Raw genomic sequence first — 16426 nt, 5'->3', positions numbered from 1 at the left:
AGATCAGCCTGGGAAACATAGCAAGACCCCATCTCTACACACACACGAGGTTTTGCCATGTTGGCCAGGCTGGCCTCGAACTCCTGACCTCAGATGATTGGCCGCCTCAGCCTCCCAAAATGCTGAGATTACAGGCATGAGCCACCACTCCTGCTTCACAAACTCCATTTTGCCTTTGGCAGAGGACGTGTTTTCTTTCTTCATGCCCTCTGGATATGATAGAGGTCCCCAAGCTTTTCCTGGCTACCACTTGCTCTGACCTTATACATGTTGGGTTTTGCTCTTAAAGAGGACAGCAGGAAGAAAGGTTGGTTTCAGAAACCAAGAGGGTTGGCAGTGGATGTGTAGATTTTGTCACAGAGTCCGCAGAGCTCAGCTTTTGAACCTCTGAGAAGTTTCATTTCTTGTGCAGAAAGAGTACAGTTGAATTCAAGTTTGCCTTTAGAATTGCACTGAATAAAATACTGCACACTAAAGGAAAGCTTATTTTCTGCATGGTTGTCTTTTCAAAGACAATATTCGAAGCATGTTTCCTAGAGATTGTGTGGATGAGGGTGAGCTGGCTGAGGCATCACTCAAGCTAGGGGTGGTGTGTAAGAAGCACGTGGAGCCACAAGAGGCACCTCCTATAGTCAGCTAAGGGCTTCCCTTTCTGCGCCCAGCTTTTGGTTGAAGGGTGAATTTTTTTTTTTTTTTTTTTTGAGACGGAGTTTCGCTCTTGCCCAGGCTGGAGCACAACGGCACGATCTCAGCTCACCACAACCTCCCTGGTTCAAGCAATTCTCCAGCCTCAGCCTCCCGAGTAGCTGGGACTACAGGCATGCACCACCACGCCTGGCTGATTTTGCATTTTTAGTAGAGACGGGGTTTCTCCATGTTGGTCAGGCTGGTCTTGAACTCCCGACTTCAGGTGGTCCGCCTGCCTCGGCTCCCAAAGTGCTGGGATTACAGGCGTGAGCCACCACGCCCGGTGAAGTGTAATTTCTATTAGACGAATCTGTGGTTCAGTCATGGATGTTAATAGAGGAACCTGTTTTCCTGCTACAGATTCCTGAGTAAAATTGCTGTAAGAGTCCACTTCTGGACTCAGGGCAAGTTGAAGACCAGTCTATGTAGAAAGGCTGAGGCAACTGGGAAAGACCTGACAGCTAGTTACATATATTCTGACATAGTCCCCCCGTGATGGCTTTTAGTGACACATGTACTGATAGAATTCTAAACCTCTAGAATTCCCCTGCTGGTGACGCTGGTGTCTTCTCTTGTGCTTGACTGTACAGGGTAACCTGATGCAGAATGCTGCAAGTGTGATGAGAGGTAGAACGCTGTGAAAACTCTTGCTAGGAAGGTTGGGCTCGGCGTGACTTGCTCCAGTAGGAATCCTGGGTAGAGATTTTTAGCTGTAATTAAACGGTATATCCAGAGCCAAGGGTGACTCTCAACTCAGGTAGTTCTACAGGTCAGATGTGAATTTACCAAATCTCCCAATTTGTTTATTTGTTTTGTTTTGTTTTTTTAGAGGAGGGTCTCGTTCTGTCACTCTGGCTGGAGTGCAGTGGTGTGATCACAGCTCACTGCAGCCTCAAACTCCTGGGTTCAAACAATCCTCCCACCTCAGCCTCCCAAAATACTGGGATTACAGACATGAGCCATTGTATTTAGCCAAATCTCCCAATTTAGAAACTCCTCTGTAAAGGGTTTGGGTCTGAGCTATATGTTTGTTTTTTGTTTGTTTGTTTTGTTTTGAGACGGGGTCCCACTCTCTTGCTCAGGCTGGAGTGCAGTGTCACAATCTTGGCTCACTGCAACCTCCACCTCCCAGACTCAAGTGATCCTCCCACCTCAGCCTCCTGAATAGCTGGGAATACAGGGGCACACCACCATGCCCAGCTAATTTTTCTGGGGGGTGGGGTGGGGACTTTCTATAGAGACAGGGTCTTGCCATGTTGCTCAGACTGGTCTTGAACTCCTGAGCTCAAGCAATCTACCTGCCTTGGCCTCCCAGAGTGCTGGGATTACAGGCATGAGCCAAAGCACCCAGCCCTGAGCTGTATGGTACTTCAAACTGCCAACACGCCAGCCCCCAACACTCTGATTGGTATTCCTTTAATTCATCAGACTCCATGTGCAATAAATGACTGAGTGTTGAAACTGTTCTTTTTTGTTTGCCCAATCGGTAGATGGCCACTTTTTGTAACTTTTTTTTTTCATTCAGGTTTCTATTTTTATTCAACTATAAGCAAACAGCACAATTAATGCAATGTTCAGCAACTCCAGACCAGCTTTTCTTACTCCCGTGAAGAATGATCAGTTTAACAAACACCGATCTAAGGTTTCCTCCCAAGCTGTCAGCGAGCGCTGCTGCCGGTCTAGATGGCCATGTCCCAACAACAGCAGCGCCACTCTCCCTCCTGCTTCTTCCAGGATTGCTCTTTAAAGGGACCAGAGCGACATACTGATGCCTATTGAGGCATCTGAGATGCACTGTGTTGGGGGTTAGCCTCAATGCCAGCCTCTGGTTGTCTAGGTGAGTGACATCACCATAAAAACACATTGTGTACCATTCTGGACTCAGGATCACAAAGGCAGAGGCAACCAATCTTTTTTTTTTAAACCTTCCTTAAAGATTCTTTGATGCTTTGCTCTATCACTGTAGACCTGGTTTTTTTCCCCCCAGTTTTTTCTTTTTTACGTTCTGGGTTGCTATTTTCAGATTAACAATTTGATGACCCCATCACAGTACCAAAATATCCCCCAAAATGAAGTTCAAATTTGATCAAAACATAAATCAGAGTGAGTGAGTAAAATTATAAAGGCCAGGCAGCAGGAAAAGTCACCCTCAACCACCATCTGACTGGTCAGGTCTCACCTGTGCCAAGGGAGGCAGGAAGAGGAGAAACCTATTATACATGCAACACTGAACTGGGGAACATGGCTTGGGGCCTCCAGAACAGTTCAGGTCCCCAAGCTAACCCACTACTTCCCAGAGAGTTGCTCGTACAGTTTGGGCACATAGTCGTCCCACTCAGCCTGGTAACATGTGCCAGCCACCGGGGCCCCGAGCTCGTACTTTTTACGGAAGGACGCCACCTCGAATTTGCCACGGTGGTCTCCAGATCGGTTGCTGAGGATGGGCTCGTCACACTTTAGTGGCCTGTCCTGCTCATAAACCAGCCAGACATAGCGGTGGAGACCTGTGCCCTCGGGAGGCCCCGAGCCCACATAATCGGAGAGGAGTGTGTCACTGCTGATGTCATTGCCCTTCATGTTGACCACCAGGAAATGATGCCATTCTCTGTATTTGGGATCCTTCCTGCTGGGAGCATCAGGGTCTGTCAGGACCAAGGTGTAGAGCTTCCCTGAATCAAGACCATCCCACTAAATGCTGGTGGGTCTATTCTTAACCTGGGTGGGCGTCAGCACTTTGCCCAGCTCGTCCACCACCGCCCGGGCGTAGGTGACATGCAGCAGGTGCTGTGACCGCTCGTCCATTTCTCACAGGCTCAAGGGCCCGGACCACTTGCTGAGGTCCACCGGCATGGCAAGGCCAAGCAGAGCATGCAGCCGGGAGTGCTGCGGTAGGCCAGGTGTGGGCGGCAACAGCGACACGGAGAGCTCAGCACACTGGCCTGGGAAGGCGCAGACCCCACTTTTTGTAACTTTATAATTCCTTAATTTTATTTTTTTAAAGCTTATTTTGGTGTTATTCAGTATATAGTGTTTTACTGAGCTTCTGCAAATGCCATCGCAATAATAGTTTTGTTTTCTTGAACAAAAAACCAAAATAAATTTCAAATGTTAAAGCAATGGAATCAATAAATTTATTAATGTTACATTAACACGAACTACAAGGAGACCTTTCGTATGTCTGATACCAAAGACATAACTGAAAAGTCATTTTTCCAAACCTTGAGCTTGCATTCACCTACCTGTCTAACCCTCACATGTGCTAATTAACTGCAAATGCCATTTCTGGGCTTCACACACATTCCGTGGCTTTCCCTTTTCTGATGTGACTTCCCTCCCTTACCCCACACCTCCCTGCGCTGTCCCCTGCTGTGCCCTTGGCTGGAATGCCCTGCAGCCTGCTTCAGCCCAGCAAAGTATTCATCTTACTAGTCCATGCCCTGACTCCTGATGTCACCCTTCCCTGCATCACCCTTCCCTGTGTATTTGGTGGATAAGGCTTGATTGAGGCTCAGGTACTGAGTCCCTGCTGGCACATTGAGAACCAGATGCCACCCCGATGATAAGGAAGACAGACCCGGGACTTCCATATGAATTGGATATGATCATCTGACATGCACCCTACTAACTGATGGATCCTGCTGTTACCCCAAAGCTCCAGAACCACACTGGCCAGACACAGGCATTTCCTGTCCCCTGAAGAGCCACTGAACCCAGCACAAAAGAGATCTAGAGCTCTCCAAACCTATGGAATGGCAACCAAAACCATGCCCAGGTTTTGAGTTAAGCCTCATTAGTCTCCCTTTTCCCTTGACAATGTAGAACTGTGCAGCGTAGCACTAAGTGAATGAGAGCAGAAGCCTCAGGACAGAACTGAACCCACCAGCTTGAGCTGACAACACTGCCAGGGGTTCTGTCCACAGATGGAATATTCGCTTTGATCACTGAGTTAGGAGGCATGGGTGAGGGATGCAGAGCGCCGCTCGTCATGAGACATCAAGCTATCCAAGTCAATATCCTATTAGTAGGGATGGCATGTTATAAAAGGCGTAAAGATCTCACCTGCCCCAGCTGGAAGCAGTGATTCCATTGCCCCAGATTCGGAATTGTGATTTAAACTAGGCCTCTCTTCAGGCATCAGAACCAAATTAGAGTGCTTTATACGTGCAAGGAACTAATGCAGAAAGACATTATGGGTAAGTCAAAGGAGATGCCCCAGCCATTGGGCAAATTCCTCTGACTCCTCCCTGATGGAACTAATTCTTTTTCTTCTGTGCCCGGATCCTAGAATCAAGATTCTTAAGGTCTGAGTACAAGTTCCGCTTCAGGATGGCGCTGCTGCACAGCAGGGCACCTTGCAGGGCCCCGACCAGCCCACAGGTGAAGATATCCTGGCCTAGGAGGCAAGAGCAGAGGCCCCTGAGCGTGCACCCAGGCAGGCCCAGGGGAGGGTGGGGCCTTGGTGCTCTTCCCTCCACATGAGGGCCACCCAGAGCTGGCTCCAATCAGACAGGGGCCACAGCCTGCCCAGGCAGCCCTGCTCAGGGGATGGGAGGCTGCAGGGGACAGCAGGGCCTGAGGACAGGAACAGAGGACATTGGGCGACAGGGGCCCAGGGTCTCAGGTCCTGACAACATGGGGCAGTGAGTATACCTGTCAGATAGAGGTTGGGGATGGGGCTCTGGGCCCTCAAGGAGGCCATCACACAAGGGTGCAGGCGGCCCAGGTCATGGTCAGCCCCGTAGCAGGCACCTCGGGGAGCAGCCAGATAGAACTGGTTGGTGAGTGGGGATCCTGCAGTCACACTCTCCACCTGAGGGCAGAAAGGGTGGGGCAGGCGTGTGAGATCCTGGCTCCCCTCCCTCTTCCACTCGTTCCCATTCGCTGACTGCAGGGATGGGTGCCCTGTCCTTCCCTGGGGCTCATGTCTTGGGGCCTGATTCCCGTCTCAAGGAAAGGGCAGAAATAGCACCGTGAGGTTCGTCACCACCCCAAATACTTTACCCCCTACCTTCCCCTCCAGCTGTGGGAACAGTTTCAGGACCACTGACATAGAGGCTTCCACAAAGGAGTTTTTGAAGGTCTCATAGTCACTGCCCCGCTTTCCCTTCAGCTCCGCCTGCCACTCCTCAAACCACTCGTAGGCAGTGGGTATGAGCATGATCATGGTGGACCGGCCTGGGGATCAGAGCTGATATTACTACTGCCCGGCCTCTCCCTCCACCCCCTCACCCGGGACGTGCAGCCCCACCTGGGAATCGGTCCTCCCAGGTCGGATCCTTGGCTGATGGGAAAGCGAAGAAGAGAAGAGGGATGTGTTCCGCAGCCTCTTCCCTGGGCATGGAGACGTAGCGCTCCATCCTGCGTGTGACAAGAGTGTGGTGCGATCTCCAGGTTTTTGTCCTCAAAACCCCAGAACCACTGCAAGGACTGCTCATCCCTAGGGACTCCCCACAGGGGTGAAGCTGAGCCACAGCCTTGGTGTGACAAACTTCCAGGTGCAAATTGGAAATTGCCCACTTCCTCCCATTCCATAACCTCTGCTCATTCTCTGAGTCAAGCAGGGAGGCACGGGCCACACACATACACACACACGTGCACCTTACGCCTGGTCCATGTCCGTGTCATAGTAAACATAGTAGTTGGTGGACGGCAGATGCAGGTCTTCCTTGGTGCCTCGCAGGCAGATGAAAACAGAGGTCATGCCTAAGCCGGGCCGCACCGTCCCCAGTTGCTGCTTCACACCTGCCAAGGGGAGTGGTTGGTGCCTGTGTGGACCATGGCCGGAGACGGCCACTCCTTGCTCCCAGGAGAGCCTTGGGGTGCCAGCTCTGGCACCTGCCTGAGGCATGCCGGGCCCCTGGCCACTCTGCTTCCTTCATTTAACTAAATATTTTTGAGGCCTTCAGATCGTGTTCAGGAGGAAAATTCATAGACAAGGGAAAATTGTAACCAGACAGTGAGAGGGGGGTGGGAGGGACAGATGACTCTAGCAGGGCTGCCTGGCCCAGGACAGTGTCAGTTCCCAGAGGTCCTGGGACAGGGGAGAAGGGAGGTCAGGGTCACAGAGAGAAAGGTAGGAAGTAGCAAAGGCAGAGTCTGCCTGTGCACCATGCCTGACCTCCCTGCTCTGCCCCTGGGCCATCTCTGCCTCACCCCTTCAGCTCCTGAGAGTCTGAGAGAGGGGAGGCCGAGCAGGCTGCAGGCTCAGCCACGCAGGGTGAAGGAAGGAGAGGCTGGCGCTGGTGAAACCACCCTATGCCCTGGAGACAATCACAACTGCCTTACCACCCAGTCCCCATGCGGAAAGCCAGGACCTCGCTTTACCCCCCAGCCCGCTCTGCTGTCCCCTTCCCCGGCTCCTCAGGGAGCAGCTCCCGGGCCCACCCTCTGGGGTCAGGGCTCCTTCCCCTGCTCTCTAGCTCCTGCACCAGTCAAGGTTTCCGCCATACCATATCCGGAGCTACTCCGTGCTCTCCAGCTCCCGCCCCATCCTGAGTCCTTCATCTGGGCCCCTCTCTCTCACCCCTGCTGGGTTACTGGTCCCCTCTTCCCAGCGGCCTCCCTTCCTCAGATCCAGTTACATGAAGGTGGCGGGACCTCTTAGCTGCATTGGCTCGGCGGCTCTGCTCCCTGTGGGCTGCCTGCTCTCCTGCTTCTCTTCCTGAGGCCTCTTCTCTGGAAGCCCCCTCAGCCCAGAAGGGTGGGAGGAGCGGAGCTTTCAAATCAGACCAGCTACTCTGCTCAGCCCTGCCCCTTTCAGCTGAGTGGCCTCAGGACTGTAATTAATCTGTATGGGCCTCAGTTTCCCCAACATTAAATGCTAGGGTTAGGATGATGTTAGAGGTAGCGTTCTCACCTTGTTGCTTAAGGACAATCAGAGGGCCGGCCAAGAAGAGGAGAAGCATGACCCACACGGAGCAAGTTGGCTCCAGAAGGGGACACATTGGGGAACCTGCAAGAGGGGCAGTGCAGACCCGCCTTTTACCTGGCAGGCAGCGGGCGTTCCCCGGCAGTAGGTGTTCATAGGTGTTGAACAGTCCTGCGTTGGAGACCACGATGGGGCAATAGATGTTCACCAGCTCATGCCCCTTCTTCACACTGACACCTGCAGGCACAAGAGCTTGGCTGAGGGTCTGTGAGCTCTGGGATGAAGAGAAAGGCCCACGGCCCCCATGGATCTCTCTCTGCCTGTGCCCATTTCTCAGACCTTGGAGTCCAGCTACCTAGACTCAGGCAGGGCAGGCCCCTGGGAAAATGCACAGTGAGTGAATAACTTCAGGTGCTTTCACACTATCCTACAACTGCTTGGGCTTACTTTCCCTAGCTCTGTACCCACCTGTGTGTGTGTATGTTTGTATATATTCTGTGTTTGAGCCAAATCCCAGACAAAGCTCAAGGGCTAAAGACCTTCCACTGGAAATCCAGGCCCTTTTCTCTGCTGCCAGAGTTGTTTCCAAATACTCTTTAATACCCTCCAATCGGGGCTAGGCACAGTGGTTCATGCCTGTACTCCCAGCGCTTTGGGAGTCTGAGGTAAGAGGACTGATTGCTTGTGTACAGGAGTTCAAGACTAGCCTGGGCAACATAGTGAGACCCTGTCTCTATAGAAAAAAAAAAATTTAAATTAAGCTGTATGGAGTTGTGCACACCTGTAGTCTTATCTCCTCAGCCAGAGGAATGGGTTCAGCCCAGGAGTTAAACGCTACAGTGAGCTATGATGACACTACTGCACTCTAGCCTGGGCAAAAGAGTGAGACCATGTATCTAAAAAAAATGAATGAATGAATGAATGAATAAAATAAAAATAAAACCCTGCAATGATGCCTCATCCTGGATAAGAGAACCTCCAAAATCTTACAGCAGCCTGTGCAATGTGGTCCCTTCTGTGTGTCCAGCTCCATCCATCTCTGGTCACTCTCACTAAACTCCCACTAAACTATTAGGCAGAACCAATATCAAACAGCTGAGAGTCAACCATTTCTTACCTACAAAAATGGCAGTTTCTTATTGTTCAACCTAATACTTCTGGATGCCTGAAAACACTCAGCTCTTTCATATCTCCACACCTTTGCACATGCTGCTTCCCCTTCCTGGAATATTCTCCAACCTCATCTGCTTGCTAGCTTCATCTCACCCTTTATTACTCAGCTCCAACACCTGTGCCTCCAGGAGGTTTCCCCTGTTCCACCGTGCTGTCTGTTATCCCCATCCTCAGCACACGCCTCCAGATGGCAAGTAAATGAATGCTTTTTCTTTTTTAAGATGAAGCCTCGCTCCGTTGCCCAGGCTGGAGTGCAGTGGTGCAATCTCAGCTCACTGCAACCTCCGCCTCCCAGGTTCAAGCGATTCTCCTATCCTGGCCTCCAAGTAGCTAGGATTACAGGCTCCCAGCACCGTGCCTGGCTAATTTTGGTATTTTTAGTAAAGACAGGGTTTCACCATACTGGCCAGGCTGGTCTCGAACTCCTGACCTTGTGATCCACCCACCTCGGCCTCCCAAAGTGCTGGGATTAGAGGCGTGAGCCACCGCGCCTGGCCCTGGCTAATTTTTGTATTTTTAGTAAAGACAGGGTTTCACTATGTTGGCCAGGCTGGTCTCGAACTCCCAACCTCAGGTGATCTGCCTGCCTTGGCCACCCAAAGTGCTGGGATTACAGGCATGAGCCACTGCGCCCGGCCTCTTTTATCTCTATCTTTTATTACCTAGCACTTGAAAAACAAACAAATATATCTGGATTGTATTTAACTCAACTGATACCTTGCTTCCTGGACCCCTTTCAGCTGAAAGGAGAACTTGTTCATGGACATCAGAGAAAACCTTGCCCAACCGACAGCCACCTCTCTCTTACCACCCGGTAACTTATCAGTCTCTTCTACTAATGGATTCTCTCAGATCACTGATGGCCTTTTCTCCTTCATTTTTCATTTTGCACTGGACCCCCCACTTATCACCTCCTTGAAAGGTTCCTCTGATAAATGCATGTCTACATCAGCCCAGTTTTTCCCAGGCCTCTTTTTGTCTGCTTCCCTGGCTTCTTTAAGCACCCATTAGTCATATATGGCCTATTCTGTTTAACAGAGTCCTTCTTGCACAGACCCTCTATTCCAAGAGTTCATTTATACTGGGATTCTGAGTCCCTGTGCGGGTTACAGCATCAACCTGAGCCAGGGTAATAAGGTTCTGGGCCCCACTTTACAGATAGAGGCAGGGAACCTTGCTGGCCTCCATACTACCCTGTGGAATCCAAGGTTACTCATTCATTCTATCGGCCACTGAACAGCATTTATTGAGCCTCTAATATGTGCTAAGATTTATAGACACAAAGATAAAAGACAGTCTCTACACTCAAGAAGACAGTCGGCTGGTCTCGGTGCCTCACGCCTGTAATCCCAGCACTTTGGGAGGCCAAGGTGGGCGGATCACAAGATCAGGAGATCGAGACCATCCTGGCTAACACATGGTGAAACCCCGTCTCTACTAAAAATACAAAAAATTAGCTGGGCGTGGTGGCGGGCACCTGTAGTCTCAGCTACTCGGGAGGCTGAGGCGGGAGAATGGCATGAACCCAGGAGGCGGAGCTTGCAGTGAGCCGAGATCACACCACTGGACTCCAGCCTGGGCAACAGAGCGAGACTCCAACTCAAAAAAAAAAAAAAAAAAAAAGAAGACAGTCATAGATTACTGGGTAAATAATTTTATCTATTAAATAAATAAATAAATACTGTTCTTTGGGGACCATGCAATCCTTTATTTTTCTTTTCTTTTCCTTTCTTTTTTTTTGAGATGGCGTCTCGCTCTGTCTCCCAGGCTGGAGTGCGGTGGCATGATCTCAGCTCACTGCAACCTCTACCTCCTGGGTTCAAGCAATTCTTCCGCCTCAGCCTCCCAAGTAGCTGGGACTATAGGTGCGTGCCACCATGCCCAGCTAATTTTTGTATTTTTAGTAGAGACGGGGTTTCACCGTATTGGCCAGGCTGGTCTCAAACTCCTGACCTTGTGAGCTGCCCGCCTCGGCCTCCCAAAGTGCTGGGATTACAGGCGTGAGCCACCATGCCCAGCCATATTTTTGTTTTTTTTTTGTTTTTTTTGTTTTTTTAAAGAGACAGGGTTTAACGATGTTGCCCAGGCTGATCTCAAATTCCTGAGCTCAAGTGATCTTCCCATCTCAGCCTCCCAAAGTGCTGGGGTTACAGGCTTGGACCACTATGCCCGGCCAATCCTTTATCTTTCCTGCTTCCTTTTTATTTCTGGACTAATCACTATCCCTGGACCCTGCTCTGGGGCAGATTCTCACCTTTAGCCTCCATGAGGAGGTCAGTTCTCCTACTCCTTCCGGTCTCAGGGAGACCCCAGGTCTCGCCCACACCAACCCAGGGACCCAGAAGGGCAGGGCGGGGCAGGGCTCTCACCACAGGCTTTCCCAGCTGAGTCCAGCAACACACTCTGCACAGTGGCCTTTGTAAGGACAGCGCCCCCAGCCCGCTGAATCACAGGGATGGTGTGGAAGGCAATTTCACTGGAACCCCCTCGGGGATAAAAGCCTCCTTTCATGTAGTGGTTGACCAGCAGGGCGTGCATGGAAAAGGCACTGTGGCTGGGGGTGACACCTGCAGAAGGAAGGAAGGGTGGTGAGCAGGCAAGAGCAGGCACCAGCACCATTCAGAAAGGAACGTGGAATTCTGTGAGATAACACACAGCCCAGTCTATCCGAGGAACCACATGTTCCTCAGGGTCCAAGGCAGCCAGAGGAGCCTTTCCATCTAGACATGGGGTACCTTAGAGATCTTGGCGCCAGTAGGAATACCCTCCCTGCAAACTGCCATGCTGCCAAGACCAAGGAGGATAGTGTTGCTTGAATTGAAAAATCATCCAAGGCATGGATGAACAGAATTTTGACCAAGGAGTCCAGCAGGTGGCCAGACTTCTCATCCACAAGCTCCAGAGGGCCTGGGGTTTACACTGCTCCATATCAGTCCGCCAGGCAGGGTCGAGAAGAAAGATTGAGAGATGAGAGGGCAGCCGTTCCTCCTCCAGAAGCTGCCCAGAGCCCAGGCCCAGTACCCACCGTAAGTGGGGAAGATGTAGCTGAGTACTGCCTGGAGCTCAGAGGAGGCCCCCAGCTGCTGCAGGACCTCAGCCAGGCTCTGGGTGGATGCTTGAAGGAATGGAGAGAAACGAGTCAGCAGCCCACACCTGTCGAGGAGCTGAACCACGGGCAATGGGAGGAATTTCAACAGGATGGCATGAGGGGCTCCACTGGATACCACCTGGGGGAGTGAATGAGGACAGCAGGCCTCACCTCTAGAACCGCTTTGACAGAACTGCTATCCCCATAGCCTGGACCAGCCCAATAATCCAGCAACACTTACCCCTGACTGAACTTTGCTGAATTTGAATATTTTTTTTTAAATCTATACTCTGTGAATTTTTCCCATCCTATACTCGGATGAGTCCTTTTTTTGCTTTTAATTTTCCTGCTCAAATTCCTTTTCAAAAATCCCAATCTGGTCTCGGATGCAGTAAAAAGGAGTAGTGATCTGATGTCATGGAAGCCAGCCTAGTCAGGGAGGAGAGCAGGGCATCCCCAGAGGCCAGGGTGACAGCAGCAGCTGTGGAGCCAAGGCTCCAGAGAGAGAGAGACGGAGAACTGGATGGACTTGGGTGGAGGCTGAGCTAAGAACAGATATGACTCTTCCTCCCTTCCTGCCTCCCGCACTGCACTCTCCACCCCCAGTGCCTCCACTAATAATAAAGAAAGCCAGCCTCATCGAGAACAAACTCTGGGTCCTCAGCATGTCCATGTTACCTTAACCAGCTTTATATACTTGTCAATGATAGCTTCCTCCTGTGGAAACTTCTCCTTGAGGCCCTGAATGTAGGCTTTCTCTCCACTGTACATGGGGTACTCCTTTCGGCCATTGGGCCCTTCCAGTACCATGATGTCAAAAGGAGAGGACAGGGGAGCCCAGTCCAGCTGCCCTTCAGTGATCTGGTCCAAGATAAAACGGCCAATGCTGCCCTCTTCCATACGCCCAATGTAATGGATTCCTGTTGGGAGATGGAAAAACAAGTAGTAAAGGGATATGGGGATTGAGCCCTGGAAAGGTGGCTGAGGAAGTGAGGTGGAAGAGTTTATCTGGCCTGGCCAAGTTCACGCCCAGAGTGAGCTGCTCACTCTGTCCGTAGGGAGGTGTCACAGCAGAAACCACCAGATCCCTGCCTGATTCAACTCCCAGTAGCTATGCTGTCACATAAGAAAAGTGCCCAGAGGCTGGGCACGGTGGCTCACACCCGTAATCCCAACACTTTGGGAGGCAGAGGGAGGTGGATCACTTGAGGTCAGGAGTTCAAGACCAGCCTGGCCAACATGGAGAAACCCCATCTCTACTAAAATACAAAAAAATTAGCGGGGTGTGGTGGCCCACTTGGTGGGATTACTGAGTGTAATCCCAGCCACTCGGGAGACTGAGGCATGAGAATCACGAACTCAGGAGGTAGACGTTACAGTAAGCTGGGATCACACCACTGCGCTCCAGCCTGGGTGATGAAGTGAGACTCTGTCTGAAACAAACAAAGAAAAAAAGTACCCAGAGAGAAGATGGCACTTCCAAAACAACAGAAATGCTCAGTATCACCCCACAAGGGCTGCTCCAAGCCTCTTCAACATACAGCCATGCTCCCAACCCTTTTCCACACAAGTCTTACCTGTGTCAAATTCAAGGCCATTCTTTCCAAAGGTATGACAGCAGCCCCCTGCCTTGGTATGTTGTTCCAGCACCAGGACTCGCTTGCCAGCTTTAGCTAGAATTGCAGCTGCAGCCAGGCCCCCAAAGCCACTGCCAATTACCACCACATCCAGCTTCTCCGGCACTTGGTTGGCTGAAAAAGCTACAGCAGAAGGGCCAAAGGGTGGGTTTCTCAGGCAGGGGCAGGGAAATAGCAAAGATAGGGAAACCAAAGAAGACTTCTCTAGCTTGTACAGTGCAAGAAACCTCTAGAGCAGTTTGGCATAGAACTCTTGACTAACATGTTTCAAACATTTTACCTGGGAATACTCAGAACCAGCCAGGCAGATTTGGGGTTTTGCTTATTTGTTTTTTGAGACAAGGTCTCACTATGGCCCAGGATGAAGTGCAGTGATGTGATCACAGCTCACTGCAGCCTTGAACTCCTGGCCTCAAGCAATCCTCCTGCCTCTGGTTCCCGAGTAGCTGGGACTACAGGTGCATGCCACCATGCTGGGCCATTTTATTTTTATTTTTATGTATTTAATTTTTTTTAAGACGGAGTCTCACTCTGTCACCCAGGCTGGAGTGCAGTGGCGCAATCTCCGCTTACTGCAAGCTCCGCCTCCTGGGTTCAACATCATTCTCCTGCCTCAGCCTCCCGAGTAGCTGGGACTACAGGTGCCCACCACCACGCCCGGCTAATTTTTTTTTTTAATATTTTTTAGTAGAGATGGGGTTTCACCATGTTAGCCAGGATGGTCTCGATCTCCTGACCTCGTGATCCGCCTGCCTCGGCCTCCCAAAGTGCTGGGATTACAGGCATGAGCCACCGCGCCCCGCCTATTTTATGTTTTATAGAGCCAAAGTCTTGCTATGTTGCCCAGGCTGATCTTGAACTCCTGGCCTCAAGTGATCCACCCACCTCGGCCTCCCAAATTGCTGGGATTACAGGCATGAGCCAACACACCAGCCCACAAGCCGGGTTTCTTTGGAAGATGCAGGGTCTGCAAGCAATAGTGGAATAGCTGGGTCTTATGGTGGCTCTTCCAGGTCCTGATGAAAAGGCTTGGGCAGGACAGAACTGCTCAGAGGCTGCAGCTCTGAGAAATCACAGCACCAGCCCCTCCCATAGGGAAGGTCTGGGGGCAGTGCTGAGGGAGGCAGCACCTTCTCAGAAGACAAAACTGGATAGCAAGTGGTGCTATATGGGTACTTCCGACACAAGATCTGTTCTTCAACAATCACTGGCAAAGAACTGAGATCTGGGATGTTTCAAGATACAAGAGAACTTGGCAAACTGCTTATTTTTTTAATGTTTTTAGAGAGATCAATAGTAAAAAAAAATTTCACATGTAAGTATATAAGATAAATACATGAAACAAGTGTCACAATGCAATACTTAGTGGAACTATGTATAATGCACTCTGATATTTTCTATTCTACTGCATTCTAAAATACTAGTTGTGGCCGGGCGTGATGGCTCACGCCTGTAATCCCAACACTTTGGGAGGCCGAGGTGGGCGGATCGCTTGAGGCCAGGAGTTCGAGAGCCTTGACAACATGGGGAAAGCCTGTCTCTACTAAAAATACAAAAATTAGCTGGGCATGCCCACTACTCGGGAGGCAGAGGCAGGATAATCACTTGAGCCCAGGAGGCGGAAGTTGCGGTGAGCGGAGATCGCGCCACTGCACTCTAGCATGGACAATAGAGCGAGACTCTGTTTCAATAAATAAATAAATAATGCCAGTTGCAACTCACTAAATTGATTTCATAGCCCACTAATAGATCACAATCCGGTTTGAAAAGCAGTTAAGCTAGTCATCTCATTTTTAGACCAGCCCAGGTAGGTGCTAATGGTTATGCAGCAAATTAGTGACAGAGTCCAAGCTAAAACTCAGTTCTCAGAAGTCCAGATGATTAGTCCTTCCACTTAGAACAGTACTGTCTCCGATTGTGTAGCAAGATATGACACGGAGAATTCTAAAATTTACAAGTGAGAGGGACTCCGTAGATCAAACAGGTGATCCATTATTTTTTAAAGCAGCAGAACTCTTTAAACTCTAGAAGCAACCACAAAATATGTTTCAAAGATGAGAGTGGAGAGCAGGCTCTGAGCCTGAGGCGCCTTGTTGAACCTCTGCCAAAGTTTCAGAACTAGGGTTCAATCCTTACGATTTGGGACCATGCAAAGCCTGTTAAATCACCGGACGGGCAAAACGCAATTTCCTACGCATTTCTGTGCTGCTCCCCCACACCCCTGAGCTCGCATGGGAGGGTAGGTGAAAAAGTTAAGGTCCTGGAACCAAGTGGAGGAATGAGTCACGGGGATTATCAGTTCCACGAGCCACGGGGATTACAAGTGGCAGGGCGGGTGCCAACACCTTGCAAACCAAGGACAATGACCACACCCTTGGGACTACTATTCCCGGGGCCTACTAGGGCAAAGGCTATCGACAGTGTTGCACACTTGCTCCTCCACGTGCAAGGAAGCCCTCCTAGTACTTTACATATGGGGAAACTAAGGCCCACGTCTGGTAGCGGCTGCCTTGGCAAAATGAGAACCCAAATCTGTGAGAAAGCCTCGAGTGCAGCCCCGGACCCCAGGGTCCCTCCTGCTACCTTGTTTGAGAACCTTCTTCCTGGCCTCCTTGTCAGTTACCAGGGGCGCTGGGGGCCGTTTGACATCTTCGGAGAAAGGATTCGGGGAGGTGCCAGAGAATAGTCCCAAGTAAACTTTGCAGAGGACGGCCAGCAGCAGCACAGCCAGGAGCAGCACCAGCGGAAGCCACATCACGCCGGCGTCGGGTCGGGTAAATGGGACAGCTCCGACTGCGCTCAGCCTCTAGGACTGTGGCTCCGCCCGGGCTCTCCAGTCAGGAGGCGGAGGCAGCTTTGAGCACTGATTAACCAGCCAGCCAGCGAAGAGCCAACTCTCAGGTGATGATTGACCCTCCCGGCTCTCCGCACTTCTTTTGGGTTTCCATTGCCTACTGGGAAATGTAGTTCTCG

The 16426-nt window shown here is 50.9% G+C and overlaps 1 protein-coding gene and 1 pseudogene across 1 annotated transcript; both read right to left on the bottom strand.

Moving 5' to 3' along the window:
• Positions 1-2937: 2937 nt before the first annotated feature.
• Positions 2938-3552, bottom strand: LOC470419 (phosphatidylethanolamine-binding protein 1-like; annotated as a pseudogene).
• Positions 3553-3795: 243 nt separating this feature from the next.
• On the bottom strand, positions 3796-16416 carry RETSAT (retinol saturase). The gene is made up of 11 exons (XM_525801.6): positions 16037-16416; positions 13394-13576; positions 12495-12736; positions 11754-11955; positions 11098-11295; positions 7673-7792; positions 6291-6429; positions 5936-6045; positions 5696-5862; positions 5338-5497; positions 3796-5080 (listed from the first exon to the last, which is right to left on the bottom strand). The coding sequence occupies exons 1-11, from the start codon at positions 16206-16208 to the stop codon at positions 4941-4943; spliced, it is 1833 nt and encodes a 610-aa protein (XP_525801.2). The 5' UTR covers positions 16209-16416; the 3' UTR covers positions 3796-4940.
• Between the last annotated feature and the right edge of the window lie 10 nt (positions 16417-16426).

Source organism: Pan troglodytes, chromosome 12 (genome assembly GCF_028858775.2).
Source record: "Pan troglodytes isolate AG18354 chromosome 12, NHGRI_mPanTro3-v2.0_pri, whole genome shotgun sequence".
In the NCBI taxonomy this organism is placed as follows: Eukaryota; Metazoa; Chordata; class Mammalia; order Primates; family Hominidae; genus Pan; species Pan troglodytes.
Note: the sequence above shows the minus strand (reverse complement) of the source record. Positions and strands in the feature narration are given on the sequence as shown.